This window comes from Hydractinia symbiolongicarpus, chromosome 11 (assembly GCF_029227915.1).
Source record: "Hydractinia symbiolongicarpus strain clone_291-10 chromosome 11, HSymV2.1, whole genome shotgun sequence".
NCBI lineage: Eukaryota > Metazoa > Cnidaria > Hydrozoa > Anthoathecata > Hydractiniidae > Hydractinia > Hydractinia symbiolongicarpus.
This window is the reverse complement of record NC_079885.1, coordinates 13288211-13304355: the sequence shown is the minus strand read 5'-3', so window position 1 is coordinate 13304355 and position 16145 is coordinate 13288211. Positions and strand designations below refer to the sequence as shown.

Below are 16145 nucleotides of genomic sequence, written 5' to 3'. Positions count from 1 at the left end.
TATCCTTAAGTTTCGGTAATTATTATTATTATTAATCATAATATTGGGTTCCATTATATGTACAAATGGTTTTTCCCCCTAAACATAAACGTAGAACCTTAGGTGAATTATCAAAGCTATACAAAATAATTCCTAACAGATTACTCCTCGTGCCAATTTAAATGTGGAATGCTTGCAAAACCATTTTTGCAAGCATATCGTTTTTTTAATATGTAAGTGGACTGTACGGGTTACATTTGTTTGGTTTCTCTAGGCAAAGGATTGAAGCAAGATGGCAGTGAGAAATAAAGCAGAACGTGGGCATGTTTAATGGTTAATTCACAAACCTCTGGTTGCTTTACATGATTTGTATGGAGAGTGAAATTATTTTAAAACCGCGGGAGATTGTTTACAATTCTGAAGCTTTTTTATGTACGAATAAAACTTTTATCTCAGTATCATTGTTTTTATTGCAAAGCAAATGAAGCCCGCTGAGTGCACCGTTTAAGCATGCATAATATTTCCCTATCTTGCAAAAGCATGGTATCCAGAGAGCTTTAAAAGTTATGATGATGATGATGATGATGATGATGATGATGATGATGATGATGATGATGATGATGATGATGATGATGATGATGATGATGATGATGATGATGATGATGATGATGATGATGATGATGATGATGATGATGATGATGATGATGATGATGATGATGATGATGATGATGATGATGATGATGATGATGATGATGATGATGATGATGATGATGATGATGATGATGATGATGATGCCGAGGTAGCGCGTTGCCCCTCGTGGGATGCCAGCATTGTGGTCACTTCGTATGAGGATGTGTGGGGTTGAAATGATGTTGGGACTTTTACATTGCTATTGTTCTAGGCTCGTCTTTTGTGTGATCTTTTTTTTGTTAATATAATTTTAAAGTTTGTCAGTTCCTGCGCATGATTATTCAAAATTTAAAATATGGCGCGCTCATTGGTTTTTTTAAAAGAGGCAGACTGCGCTGCGATGCAGCTGCTGAATAAAAGTCCATGATGCCAGTGTTATTTGGAAGACCATGCGTACTGGCTTGGTCTGCTCCATAAAAAAGTTACTATTATTCAGTTTTACGTGTAATAGCTATTATGACAAAAGAAAAAGAATTATTTACAGGGTTGCCACGTCTGTCGAACAAGAGTAAAGTCTGGAAATAGTCTAGATGTGGCACACTGGTCTTAAAGAATGTCTGAAAAATAGTTTTAGAAAAAAATTGCAATCGATTCTTACATAAGGCCTTAACAATTTATTTTTTAATTTCTTGAATTATTTTTGCATGAATTTATATACTCTATTGTATAGTATATCTGTAGTATTTCTGTATGTATTACATATGCGTTGATTAATGACATTGTCTCTGACTTAAAAGTGCGATGAAGAAAAGAGTCAGTTAAGCGTGTAAAGAAAAAGGGCGAAAGAACTACATGAGAAGAAGAACAACTGCAATGTGAACTGCAAACGAAAGAAACTATTCTTAATCAGTTTAAACTGGTTCTTTTTTTTGTGCTGTATATCGTTGTTTCATCGTGAAATATATACATCGAAAGAAACTTATATGTGTGACAATTAGGCTGTTTCTGTATATAAAGAATATCGAAAAGAGAAAAATATTTAAAGGAAAGTTTTTGACCAGATCATAAATGTCTAGAAATCTATTATTGATTTCACTCAAGAGTGAGGAAAAATAATATCAATTTTTATGATATGTCTGGAAATTCAATTTAAAAAAGTCTGTGGCAACCCTGATTTATAATTGATTATTATTGCATGTTTGCCAAACAGGTGGCCAAATTAAAAACAATGAAATATGTTTCTCCTTATTGTGATGGCCACGTGTCAACCACATACAAAATAATAAAACAAGAAAAATTTAAAGATTAAAATAGAAAAATGTTGAATAACGTGAGGAACATATTCATCTACCTTATTCCATGAAATAACGAGTCAAGAAATTAACGCGAATTAACTCAACGGTCATGAAATTAACGCGGTTCAACGAAACTATTTTGAAAAAGGCATTTAGTTAACGCAGTTGTGCAAGGTTGTTTTCAAAAATGCATTTATTTAACGCGAATTTGAGAAAGAAGAGAAAAAGATTTTTTAAAAGTAACCCGTATAATAAGAATTGGGTCCATGTTGATCTGGCAATTTGCTTCTTCGGCGCTTTTTAATGTTTCTGTTATCCCAGCAGTGATGATTTTACGACCTTTTTCAGTTTAAAAAAACTCGTAGATGCTCTTCATGATTTTCACTGTTTGTCAAGACGATTTGATTACATTTATTACTGGATTAAGGGGTTTTCATGTGTACAGAACATGTCGTTGGCCATACTCCCCAGAAGATAAGCAGATATATTTGCTATGCGTTATTTTCTAATTCGCTTTGCTCAACCGAAAATAACCTTATTTATTATCTAAACTGGGACAAGAAAAACGCGGTATTAGTAGTGTAGTAGTTATGGCTGTAGTCGTCTTAGTTATCAGAGTTGTACAAGCTCGTACATAAAGTGTAAAAATACAACTGTAAAGCATATCTGGCCTAATTGTCGTTAGCAATATGCCCATTGGCTTCTCTACTAAGGTCAGTGTTAACGATATTGAATTTTTAACTCATCCTCCTGCTTAGCAATATGCCTCCGTGGCTTCTCTACTAAGCTACAACTTTGACTCAGCTAACAGTCAGCATTATTTTCATCGTAATATCATCAATCTTTACTACACAGTAATTTCGGTTTTTCTAGACTTTTTCAGAATCGTTACAATTTTTTACGTCGTTAAAAAAAATGTATGTTCCTAAAAGTAGGGGCGAAGGATGTTTCAGAGACCTAAACTTTCAGAAACAGACAATAAAATGCTAATGTCGTCTTGAACGTATCCATCTTTTGCCTTTTCGGATCTCCACCGCCCATGCCTTTTGAATAATCTGTCTGGTACTCCTCTATTTGCTGCAGCAGTTGCGCCACCCGATCTTAAACTATGTGGGCTAAATTTTGGTGATCTACATTGCAAGCCTTTATTGCGTCTTTAAAACATTCACGGGCTTGAGCATACGATAATGGCTCGTGTTTTGGTCTCAATCGTTCGTTTTTTCTTGAAGATGTTATGGCTCTAAAAATATACTCATCGCCTTCTTTTATTTTACACCTGTCAATATAATTAGATAAATTGGAGAATGGACATAATTTTGTGGTAGTTCTACTGATCAAAACCCAAACTCCGTCACGATAAATATCTGTTTTGCTTTTTTGGATAAATCTCTCAGATGTGTTTTATTGAAGATACCATCAGAAAGCCGTAAATGTGCAAGTTTTTCATAGCCCAGAAATCCGGAAAAGCCAAGAACACATATATTGATAGTCCTTAGATTTTGTAAGGTATTAAAGATAATTAACTCCTATATATACGGAGGTGTGGCACTCGAGGGCTAAAATATGCTGAATCATAAGGCAGAACCACATTTTTTCAAAATTACCCAGGGTTCCTCGACGTTGTCCATCATTTTGACTAGCGCTGAAACTTGTGACCGAGACGCGGTTGGAAGCTAAGGGATCGTGGGTTGGAACTAAAGACATGCAAAGAAATGCAACTAAAGACATAAACTAAAGACATGCAAAGAAATGCCATGAGTTGTACAAGGGAAAGAAGAGTAATTTTTTTTCATTGGATTTACAAGAATTTGAGGTACACCACAATGAGAAGTAAAGAACAGAAACGCCTTTCCGATGTCCGATGATGAGGGATGGTCACATCTGGATAATATTAATTTTGTGATTTTAAGCTACCTAGCCAGTACCATGCCAGCACTCGAGGGCACATTTGTTATTAAATAATTAAGTGATAAAGTACAAGAGCTAAATATATTATTTTTATGTAGCTAGCTGCACAAAAGATTTTTCAAGGCATTCTGTCATTTTAAATAAAAATAGCTAGCTAGTTGACCTCCCATAACAGTGAATCAAGAATTGAGTATATAGCTAGATAGGTATGCAAGGCATTGCATGTTGGTAAACATGTTTTCACGACAAACTGAAACCTATATTTCATATATAAATTTCTGCAAATGCTCAGGTTTCTTTTATCGAGCGGGAACCTATTTTCATAAATAATTTGGTAGGTTTTCAGGTTTATTTTATGAAATAACAAAATTTAGGAAAGTATAGCCAGAAGTAATATTCGCTTCAAGCAGGAAGACCTAAAGTCTCCAGGTAAAGTTTTATTAAGCGTAAACTGTTTCATACGGACGACACTTAGTGTAATGTGTTACAAATCCAGTGGAGCGCTTATAGCATTAAAAGTATAATATATTTTTCATAAACCAAAATTCACAGGACTAATGATAAAGATAAAGCCTATTGTTACTTCTGCAAAGCTAATACAGTTGTTTAGCATTTTTCATTTTGCATAAAAAGTTCCTGTGGGTATTCAAAAATTAATTGTGAGTGGCACCAGGCTGAGCAATTAGTGCAAGTAAACATGTTGCAGATACAGGTGGACAAAAAATAACTTTCTAACCACTTTGTATTTATACGGCATAAAATTTAGATTATGTATTTGGCACTGTACTTTAGAAGCACATTACCACTTTCTCTGAGCTGGATAAGGTATTTGGTCCTACACCTGTACCACATTTTATCTGTTTAAATTATTTTGAATTCTGAGAATCACGGCTTGTCAAAATTGATATGCTGTCAAAATCAGTTTATCGGTGTCTCCAAAAATGGCTAAATTCAAGAACTCAAAAACTATGATAGTATTAAAAAAAAATTTTTGGGTTCATTTCATCAAACTGGTCTAAAAACATTTAATACTAAGTTTCAAGTCATTATTTCAATTTTTACTGAAGTAATAGGACTTTTACTTAGTATAGTTTTAGCATAGTTTTTCATACCGCTGACACCAAAATGGCTGCAGGGACTAATTGGTTTGAAATTGAAATATTTTAATAACAACCTTTTTTTCATTATGTGTTTTAATTTTACTGCAAAAGCTGTTGCATAGATTATATATTAACATTAGGATAAGGATGAAAAAGTTACTGTGGGACATGGGTTTTAAACCTTAAAAATTTCCAGCGAGAAATTTGAAAACTAATGAATGAAAAAATCACAAAAGTTTAGCTATCTTCAAATTTTTAATTTTTGTTAATGTAAAAGTAGTCCACATGAAAAAAGTTTCTGATGTTTTTTATGAACAAATCTTCCATATTAGCCATATGTCGTAACTTGATGAACAATGAATTTTCCCGCAGGTGTTCTCAAATATGTGTAGTATAATCTTAAAAAATGTGATGTAATTTCCTCTTTAAGTTTTGACTTTTAACCCAGCTAAAAAGCTCAGCCTTGCCCTTTCATACTTAGTCTAGCTAGTTATAGCGAAATAGTTTAATATTCAAACTTGACCTATTTTACTGAGTATTAAGTAATAAATGCTAGTTTAATCCTAAATCTAACTATAGGGTAGCTAAGCTACCTGTAAGAACAACATCAAACAACATCGAGGCTGTTCTCTTTTGTAAACAAACCCAGTGGTATTTTTGTAATAAGTACCAAATTTTATGTGTATATTTCTTGCGCTTATGAGTGTAACCAAAGTGCTCTGTACGTAGATCCTAAAAATTTATGTCATTGGCTCACTCTTTACGAATGACACCACGTAACAAAGGAAAAACCATGCTTTGCTATTTGCCGTAACCTATACCGAGATTTGGTTGTGAAATATATAACAATTAATTGTCTTTAATGTTGTTTATGCGTGCGTGAGCTCCAATAGCGTTATTACTGGCGTCAGAATAAGCGATTGTCGTGGGAATTTGATATTGGATAAGAATTTTGTTGTTTAGGGATTTTAAATTATCTCTCCAAAATAAAAGTTCTTTTATGAAGCTATTTTCGTATTTCAAATTCAATTTTCTGTCCCAAGTTACTCTTGAATCAATTAGTTTATAAAGATATCTTGTTTTTAATTGTGCGATATCTCTCAAGACAAATGTTTTTGCCACAGAGTTGAGCTAATAATCTTGCTGACACGTATGGTAATTTTGTGACAATAAAATCAAGGAAATTCTGAGTCGAAGTAATTTTGTCACGGGTAACAGAAAAGCAACATCTTTGGAGATCGACTTGAATACCTAACCATTGGATGTTATGCGAAGGAGTCCACGCAGATTTTTTGTTGTTTATTAAAAAGCCACAGTTAATTAATATTGTACGAACACACGTGGAATGACGTGTTGCATTTAATAAAGAATCTGATACGCCCAATCCATCATCGAGATAAACTGCAATAGAACTTTACTAGGCACCTCATGACTTTCGTAAAAATAAATGGAGCAGATGTGAGTCCAAACGGGAGAACTAGAAACACAAAGTGGCGGAGTTTTCTTTCGTAGAACCAGGAAAAACCAAGATATTTTTGAAAGTCAGGGTGAATATCGATATGGTGATAACCCTGAGTGATATCGAATTTAAAAAGAAATTTGTTGGATTTTAGGTAATCTTTCATAACTTTCCAATCGTCAAATTTTATTTTATCGTTATAAACGCGCTTGTTTACATGTCTGAGATCCAAAATTAGACGTTTTTTGTCATTATTTACGAATACTGAAATTGGATTTACAATGTATGGAATATCGTCGTTTGGCAACATTTTTATTCTTCCTGTATTTAGAAGCTCGTTTACTGCCTCGTCCACGAAGAATCTATTTTCAAAAGCTGATTTATTGTTTTTAAAATATGCAGAGTTAGGTGTTGTAACAAAAGAGATTTTATAACCTTCCAAAATTACGTTTTGTAAATTTCGTTAGTTCCGATGTTTTTCCAGAATGAAATGTTTTTCTTTAATCTACCTTTAACTATGGGTATCGAGGAGTTATTGTTACTTTTAAATTCAAACTTATCACTGTTGGTTTGCAAGAAATTTGTTGAATTCTGGTCTGGTGATGATGCTTGTTGCTGTTCTTTGGATTTCTGGGCAAGTATTTCTCCAATGGCCAAATCTTCCACATGCGAAGCAGGCTCCTCGGGGTCTTTGGTGTTGTTGGAATTGCTGTTCTCCGCACCATCCACCTGGTTGGTATCCACTTGGTTGGTAGCTTTAGAACCTTTCTGGAGGCTTGGAGTATCTAGCTGAAAAGAAAAAACGATTCTGGGAATTTGAATTTGAAATATATTTTTTATTTTTACTATGCTCGGTCTTTATTGCCCTGGTTTCAGCAGCCTAAATATTCTTTTCGTCCTCACTATCGGAGGCAAGATCGTCCGACACGTATTCATCTACAGTTTTCCACCCTGCTGGAGACCTATCAGCAATTTTTATCAACTTATTTCTTTTTTCTATAGAGTTAGTAATCTTTAGGGATTTGTAAATTTTTGTATCTCTTTTTGCTAATTTCATAACGTATCTTGTTTTTTATGTCCGAATTGAATTCGTATTGCACTTTGTTGCCCTTGTGTTTGAAGCTTGCTGAAGGTTCTTATTTAAGCTTTCTAGCCAGATCTTTTGTGTTTTTGGAAGTGAAGAAATTCTTCAAATCGTTCAAAGCTGATGAACTATCCTCTCTTTGGCGCTTTGGAGGATTCTTGTCGCCTGGACTTGATGATCTTGAGCGTGATTTTGACATTCTTTCTCCTTAACCTGTTTCAGCTCTGATGGTTAATCGACTTGTGAGAAGGGTGGAGGTTGTTGCACGTGTTATAACGTTAAGACTGGAACTAGTGTGCCGTGTAACGGCACACGAGTATTTCGTAACGAAAATAAATACGAATATTCCACGAAGCAAAAATTACGGCAATCAGTCGATGATGTGACTATCGGTATTGTAACTGTCGATTTGGGAGTGTCGGTGTTGTTACTGTCGCTGTTGTAACTTTCGTTGTTGTGAATATCTATCAACTAGATTTTGTACCTTGCAAGCTGTTTTTTCCTTATATTTTGTGTGTTTTGTGTGGGGCATTTAATGCGATTTGACATTAGATATTTTGTGAAATATTTTAAAACATTTTTGCTAAATTAGTAATTACACCTTGTAAATGTACTTTTTGACATTTTCAGATTTATTTTTTTCGTAAAGGACAGTGTGCAATATACTGAAATATTTGCTGATGTTATTAAAATGTATGTGACAGATGAATTTTTCCACAGGTCTTATGGACTAGCCTTATATAATAATACGAAGTCTCTGTCGCAGGCATAGTGGATGTGTTCATTCTTCTTTGAAGTCGCCAAAATTTTCTTTAAAGGGGCTACAGAACGGCTGTTGGTTTTCGACTTTAGTGACTTACACGAAAGTCGAGCTGATGGCAGTGAAAAACAAACTGGCTATTTTTCCGGCATGTATGTAATTTACAGACTCGAACATATAGATTATCTTATCCAGCCTTTGTCATGTTTTCATCCAGAATGAGCCTCGCTGAAATATTTTTTTGTAATATGCTTTTCGAGAAAAAAATATTGAACTAGCGAGCAAAGTGCGCTGGTCTGTTCATTGCGCAAAACGCGTTTGCCGGATTTTTAATATGTGCGCGGGATTTACGGAATGTGAGCATTTTTACCGTAAGTCGCTGACAAAAGTATTTGTCAAGGTCCTAGATGTTACAGCACGACGTTAATTTTTAAGACTGGCGTAAATTCATTAGATAAGAATAGTGAAGCCATTGCATTGTACTTTTAAATTTAAGGCTAAATAACTTGGAAACGGGTGGAAATAACTGACGTCATCCCTTGCCTGAGTAACTAAGGACTAACTGGGACCAAAATGGGACCAATTTCTTATTGCTTGGTCAACCCACCCGTTTCGGAACAGACGCGTTAATGACGTCATCAAAAACCCTTTATAAATCTCCATATCTCTGTAACAGTTAGTCAAAAGTACTTGATCCTATATATTAAGTTTTATACAATAAAAGTAAATGTGAATCGAATTCCTACAAAAAAAGTTTTAGTACTTTCGCTGGTGTGTTGCTGACATCAGCAAAATCTACAAGCCACAATAAACTAAAGTTGTGAAAAAGTTTTTTTGGAAAATATTACTGCGTCTATACGCATGTGCGACACGGTTTACCTGTACAAGCGCTCAGCCTACTGTCACGATTAATTTTTTAACTATCGGGGAAACACATTCCGTATTTTTATATCAGTTAAATTTGCAGGAAAAATAATTTTTGAAAAATATATTGCAACTAAAACACTATAATGTTGTGTGCACTTAACTAGATTTACGACATACTACGTGTCTGTACTGCATATCTACGCTCGACCTGGATGTGTGCCACAGTTTACTTCTCCGGTCGTTCAACGCTTTGTCACACAGCCACTTGTCCCCCGCCTAGTCCTAGTATATCTTCTCTATAATAATACAGAGCTTCTGTCTATCTGTGTGTGATTAATGCAAAGTCGGTCATTTTTCACCGTGTGGGTAAGTAGGGACAACCTGGGACCAATTTGGGTAAGCTTTTTAAACCTGTGTCCCCGAATCCGTTTCGGAAGGACGGGTTGCTGACATCATCAAAACACCTTTAAACCACAATATTTCCGTAACCGTTTGTCAAAGTATGTACGTGATCCTATACATTTTCTATATCAACGTTTCAAGATCTATACGAAAAAGGCAACATGTATTCAAATTTCTAAAAAGAATCTTTGTGTCTTGGCAGGGTCTTTGCTGACGTCAGCAAAATTTTTAAGCCCTTATATCTCCTTAGGCGTTCGTCGAAAACATATGGTCCTATACATTATTTTGATCAGCGCTTTAACCTCTACACATTACAGGCGAAGAATAAACTAAATTTAGCATATTTTCTTTTGGATCTGCACTGCTGACGTCATCAAAACATCGATTACAACCTATTTTTCCATTGTCCTTCTGCATGCATAGATGGCTATCTCCACGGGCTTTATCGACTAGTCTCTTATAATAATACGGAGAGTGTGCCTGTCTGTGTGTCTATAACAGGCAAAGTGGATGTGTTCATGTTCCTTTGATGTAGCCAAAAAAGTAATGTCTTAAATGTTAAATTTTCTGACGTTACGGCGCGGCGTCAATATCTACTTTTACATCAATATCTTAATTTAATTAATGAAGCCATTACAGTGCACTTCAAACTTCGAGGGCAAATAACTTGGAAACGACGTGGTGACGTCAGTGATTTTTCACCGCGTGGGTAACTAGGGACCACCTAGGACCAATTTGGGTAATTTTTCCAAACCTGGATCCCCGAATCTATTTCGGAATTGACGGGTTAATGACGTCATCAAAAAACATTTAAACCCACATATCTCTCTCTGGTATGTAATCAGATCCTCTTGAAACATAGTGCAACTTATCGTAACCGTTTTCTCTCAGATGCAACAATTGTATGTACTCGTGACGGAAAATTCTTGGCCAGCGACATTGGAAAGTGGTATTGTTAGAATACTTTACAATCATCTTATGCTTTTGCTCCCGCCCTTCCATACTATTACATGGAAAGGTATGCAGTTACATAAAGTCCATAAACTTGGTGAGACGATTACATCATACCAACAGCTTGACTTGAAAAGTAGTTTACATTGCTTCTTTAAATCTTTTAAAAGTTCCAAATTGAAATTCTCTACACGTACTGATAGTGAAATAATTTTTCGCAAACATATGAACTGAAAATGGATTTGATGCAGCCTTATTTTCATTTGTTCACTCTTCAATTCATTTAAAATAAGTAAATTTAATTCTGGGAAATGACAAAGGAAGGCTTTACTCTCCTTTCCACGAAAACGAAAAGTGAAACTACTTTCATTCTTAGAACTGCTTTCATTAAACCACCGGAAAATTTTTTTCGACAAAAAATTACATCCCATTGCTGAACGTATAAAATTAACAAATTTAATTAAAGCATGTGAGGAAGGTATATCTTTAAATGCTTTGTAGGAATTCAATGGAGCAGTTGCCAAGCATAGATTGAATAACTTCATGAAGTGCTCTTTGACGACATTGTTCTTCAGATGCAGAGGTTCGCCTTTTGCTTTATCAATATAATGGCCAACCAGGGGACTTCTTCTTGTCTACCTTTCAAAACTTTAGATAAGTTACTACGTTTCGTTGCACTATTTCCTTTGCATTTAACTTCGGTTTCTTTTTTTTTACCTTCAACCTTTTTGGCATCACTTATGTGTTTGTGATAGTTGAAGGGCATCCATTTGTCACTTTGCTTGGTTCCGTATGTATATTCAAATTTGGCTGAATTATCTTTATTTACATTTCCGAACGTTGAAAAGTAGTAGGCTGAATTTGTTAGTTCCCCAGCCAAAAAAGCCAACATCTTCATATCGTTAGGTAATTCACCCAATAAAAATTTAACTTTGTAGGCAACTTCATCAACAAACAGTGAAAACCTGACTTTCCAAAAACTTCACGTCCGACAACAACTTGAGAACATAATTGCGTACAACAGTAGAATTTTCCTCAGTATCACCACCAAAAATTAAAAAGTTTTCGGAGCTGCTGCATATCCGATTACCAACATTAAGAAGAGAGACTAAAAATGACATACCACAAATAGGAGCTCCATCCCCACCAAGAGCAAATACAAACAGAAAAGATTCAAAATCTTTTTTTTCAAGCATATTGAATGTTTTTAGTTTGTCACTCTGTTGACGATTCACTTTTAAATAGAATTTTGCCAATCGTAACAAAAATTCATCACACGATCTATAATTTCCTGTAACTGATTTTGTTTCATCTCCAAAGGTTAGAGTTGGATGTATGTCATGTAGTGTTCCTATATCAATGTTATTGATAATATTTGCTAAATGAGGATACTGAATATAATTAACCACTGAATTCTGTTTATTCTGGGAAATTCTATTTGCCTTTCTAATTGCCATGTATTTAGCTTTCCCCATGACATTGTGGCTGTAAAAAACATTGAGAGAACGTAGTTTATTATCTTCTGAATTGTAAAATTCTTCATTTGCTATTTTGATGGTAGTTTCCTTTATCTGTTTTACTACAGATGAATTAGCATTCAATAAACTTTTTGCAAACATTTTTGAGGGGATTTTCGAACACAATGTGTCAATCATACCAAACATAACCGGCTGAACAGATTCCTTAGACCCTCCGTGAATGGCAGAACAAGCTTCAAATGTTTCCAGACGACGTGTATCTTTTGCTGATCTATTTAAATCACTAGATGATGGGAATTTACTACGCCTCTCAGCTGTTACCTTGCTGATGCTAAATTTGACTTCATAGTCCACTCTATTCTTACTACACTCATAGTTTAGGTGTCTAACACGTTTTCTTTTTCTAGCTAATCTATTTCTTAACTTATCAACATCCCTTTCAATCAAAGTTATCTCCCTGCTCAATGCTGCTAATTGTTTTTGTTTTTCCTCAATTAGGTTACTCTGATTTGAAATTTTCAAATCCATATCGTTGATTTTTTTCTGTTTGATGTATATTTTGCTAACTGGGAAAACTTAATGTTTTGTGCCTTTGACTTTCCTTTAGGAGGCATGGCATAGAAATACAACAAAATAAAAACATTTAACTAGCATAAAAATCCAATTCTGTCAATAACTACATACCATACCATATTGGTTGACAACTTTGTACGATGCAGTTATATTTAATGTCTTTGTTGACACTTTGTAATGTAAAATACATTTTTTTTCATCGCCACATATTATATCACCGACGGCATTGCTTTTAAACTTCTTTTTGAATATTTTATTGATATCAAGGCTAGACAAGTTTGATAAATGGAATTTCAATGACCCAAGATGGTGAAAAATAATACTAATTTCTTTAATGATACCACTTTTGTCTTTCTTAATAATCAATTCTCTACCGTAAGCTGTGCGGAAGTCGCGAATGGCTTTATAAACAGCTAAAAATATTTCGGAATGGACACGTTCATTAATGACAACTTTGAAGGGATTATACAAAGTTTGTTTTGCTTGAATTTTTCGATTAAGAGATGTTAAAATTGTATCGAAGTGAAACTTTATTAAATTGATGACGAGGATATTTTTTCGTCCAACTCTGCATATGAATCAATTAAATCTGACATCATTATACATGATCTAAAAACATAGGTAATTATAAATATATATATTATATATATATATAGAAAAGAAAAGTTATTATCTGTCATTTTAGAAAAAGAAGATGAAAAATAGAGGATATTTTTATTTACTATCTTAAGTGGATAAATTTTGGCGAGTATTTAATGGTGAATGACCAAAATGGAATACTTGGCGGGGATTTAATTTTGCGAATGATAAATTTTATAAAATTTAGCGAGGATTTAATTTGGCGAATACAAAAAAATGTTTATTTTAACGGAATTTATTTTGGCGAATGACACAAAGAAATGAATTTTTATGTCTTGGAATGTTTTAAAAGAAATAAGAATAAACGTATATATATATATAAACACAAGTTCGTTATTTATAGGGAAAAAACATTTTTCTTTTCTTAATTAAAAAAAATGGTATTCCAATTCCAGCTCCTTTTAGATCGTTTATTCCTTAAATATATAAATTAGTGGAAATAGTTTTTCTTATGTGGTCCTTCTTTTATTGCCTGTAAGAATGCGCGCACATATACAGAACTTTGTAAACACTCGCTCATCTATACACAGAACTCTAGCTAGCTACGGTTTAACACATCTATTTTGCCTAAAAACCCTAAATATTTCCTTGTTACTTGTGGATGAATGAAAACTTGCGAAAAAATTAATACATGAGAAAATTTAGTCAGAATAAAGCATAGCTAGCTATAGCTATACAATGGGACAACACATCCACAAAATATTTAGCTAGCTAGCTTTAGGACAAGTTTTAATTTTTTTTATATGGATGGGTTTCTTGTATATATTGTGAAAAATTGAGAAGTCGGCTATATGAGACCTAAAATATACTTATACTCATAGGACATAGCCAGATAGACCATTAACACACCTTAGTTTACAGAATATAATAAAAAAGAAACAATTTAAAAATGGCCATACTTCCGTTGCTTTTATTTACCAAAAAAACTTCAAAATTAAAAAATGTAAAACAACAGAATTGAAGATTCGTCTTACAACTTGCGTTTTGATGCCTTCAAATAGAAAAATAATACTATTTAATACTATTCTATACCCAACAAAGTTTGTTACTGGAAGGGTAAAATTGAAAGAGGCACTATTTCAAGACAGCTAAAAAGACATTTCACGATGTTCAACTTTCTGATTGAGGTATGTCAAAGCGAATGGGTTAAATACCCTTACGTCAAAAAATGCTCGTTGACCTCGTTGCCAGAATCCTCTAACGCTAATGTCGAGTCTAGCTTCATCTGTGGAGTTTGCAGAATTGCTTAATTTTTCTCCAGTCAGTTGTTGTAAATGCGGTTCTGTTTCTACATCATTGGAAATCTCTTCAGATATTTTTGCCAAAGTATCTCTTAATTCGTCGTGACGTTGATGAATATAGCCACCCTTGACACATGACATAGCATGGTCAATCGTGAAGCGTTTTCCACAGACACAAATTGTTGGTAGGAACTTCAAATCCCACCGATATCTCATTCGTATGGCATCATAAAACTCTCTTTTGTTGAGTGCATAATTCTCAGATTATATTGGGAGTGCTGACAACCAACTTGAAGCACCTTTCATTGTCGCCAAATCATTTGCTCGTAATTGCTCATTCGTCATGCGTTGGCGAATTTCTTTCAGCTTTTCGTTATGCAACATTTGTTTCTGTTTAGGGATTTTGCTTTTGATATTATTGTGTAACTGTTTGTCAAATTTATAAGACGTTTGCTGTAGTTTAATTCTTTCTGCTAGTTGTTTTGTCATTTCAACAGAATTTTCATGTTCTCTCTTTGATGATTCGACTAATATCACAATTCCCATACCACCATAGCGAATTGGTAAACTCAGTAATATTCTCTCGTTTTCGGTACATTTATGTCCCTCTGTCAATGCTGGGATCAATGTATTGTCGATAACATCGTCCAGTACTTTGATATACTTGCTCATATCCCCAAGTGTCCGGATAAAATAGTTAAATTTGTGTTGAAATCCACTTATGTAAGCAGCATAGGCAGCGTGTGGTTGAAAAAGTGCAATTTTAGCTAACTTCTTTATCTGAACAATCCATTCATTTACCAACCCAATGATGTACCTTTCTTTCTCATCTTGTGTACCTATAAAGCTGCCATGATATTTATTTCCAACTGTAGTGATGTTTATCTCCGTGTCACTGAAGACATCATCAGCTACTAATTTTTGTTCATCCTTTACTATTAACCATGATTTTGATGCTTTAGGATAATAGCCGAATAATGGACCATAATGCTCAACTTTATCCCACCATTCTCTTAATTCAAATATTTTTCCGGCACCTCCCAGATCATCAGCATAAGCGCAGTGAGTTATGTTCAACTTTCTATCTTCCACGTCATTCTTCGACAGCGGGAAAAGAGGAACAATTCCAACTGCATAAGCTGGCATAGCGAACGGGTCACCTTGAGTTGTTCCTTCTGCCGATAATATTTTTTCCCATCCATAACAAACAGCCTCGATGGTGAGCTATAACAATTTTGTATATACGTAGACATAGCTGGACATATGTATCGGATATTATGAAGTAGCACTTTCCGATTAAGTGAGTTAAAAGCATTCGTAGCATCTACTAAAAGTAATGCGTCTGTTCCTTCTTCTTCAAAAATTGTTGTCATGGCATGAGCAGCTGCCTCACATCCAGAAGGTAGACCAGCACGTAATTGGAGAGAACCAGCGCTTTCAAGTATTTCCGGTTTGATTACTGATATTATGGACTTTCCAATCACCCTTCGAAGAACCTCCCCCACACCGATAGGCCGCACACCAGGTTTCTTATCTAGTGGTATTAACCTACAAGCGATGTATGCTTCCAGTGAATTGCCTTCTGTGTGATCAAATGCAGTTGTACAAAGATTTTTCGCGAACCGAGCCAAAGATGATCTCAATTCCACGCCGATCTTTCCAAAATTCTTTGACACTAATATACGTCTCCAGCCATCTGAATTCATTCCTGACGGTCCTGCTGAACCTTTTGTACGAAGTGCGGCTTTCAATATTGTTGTTTCATCTATGTTGTTGTAA

The 16145-nt window shown here is 34.6% G+C and overlaps 2 protein-coding genes across 4 annotated transcripts in view; one reads left to right on the top strand and one right to left on the bottom strand.

The window, feature by feature from the left end:
- The window catches only part of LOC130613860 (nucleoprotein TPR-like), a 113160-nt gene extending 112725 nt beyond the window's left edge, over positions 1 to 435 (top strand). For all 3 annotated transcript variants that reach the window (XM_057435217.1, XM_057435216.1, XM_057435218.1), the window contains exon 50: positions 254 to 435. In XM_057435217.1, coding sequence (XP_057291200.1) covers positions 254 to 288 — 35 coding nt within the window. In that variant the 3' untranslated portion in view covers positions 289 to 435. The remainder of the gene's footprint in view (positions 1 to 253) is intronic.
- Positions 436 to 2853: 2418 nt separating this feature from the next.
- Positions 2854 to 3535, bottom strand: LOC130613452 (uncharacterized). Its single transcript, XM_057434795.1, has 4 exons — positions 3509 to 3535; positions 3246 to 3430; positions 3088 to 3180; positions 2854 to 3034 (listed from the first exon to the last, which is right to left on the bottom strand). The coding sequence occupies exons 1-4, from the start codon at positions 3533 to 3535 to the stop codon at positions 2854 to 2856; spliced, it is 486 nt and encodes a 161-aa protein (XP_057290778.1).
- Positions 3536 to 16145: the final 12610 nt, after the last annotated feature.

Coding starts and splice junctions, on each gene's coding strand:
- LOC130613452 (XM_057434795.1), bottom strand. CDS start 3,535: ATGATGGACAACGTCGAGGAACCCTGG. Junction 3,431..3,508: donor ACAACGTCGAGGAACCCTGG/GTAATTTTGAAA, acceptor CCGTATATATAG/GAGTTAATTATCTTTAATAC. Junction 3,035..3,087: donor CCAAAACACGAGCCATTATC/GTATGCTCAAGC, acceptor CTTGCAATGTAG/ATCACCAAAATTTAGCCCAC.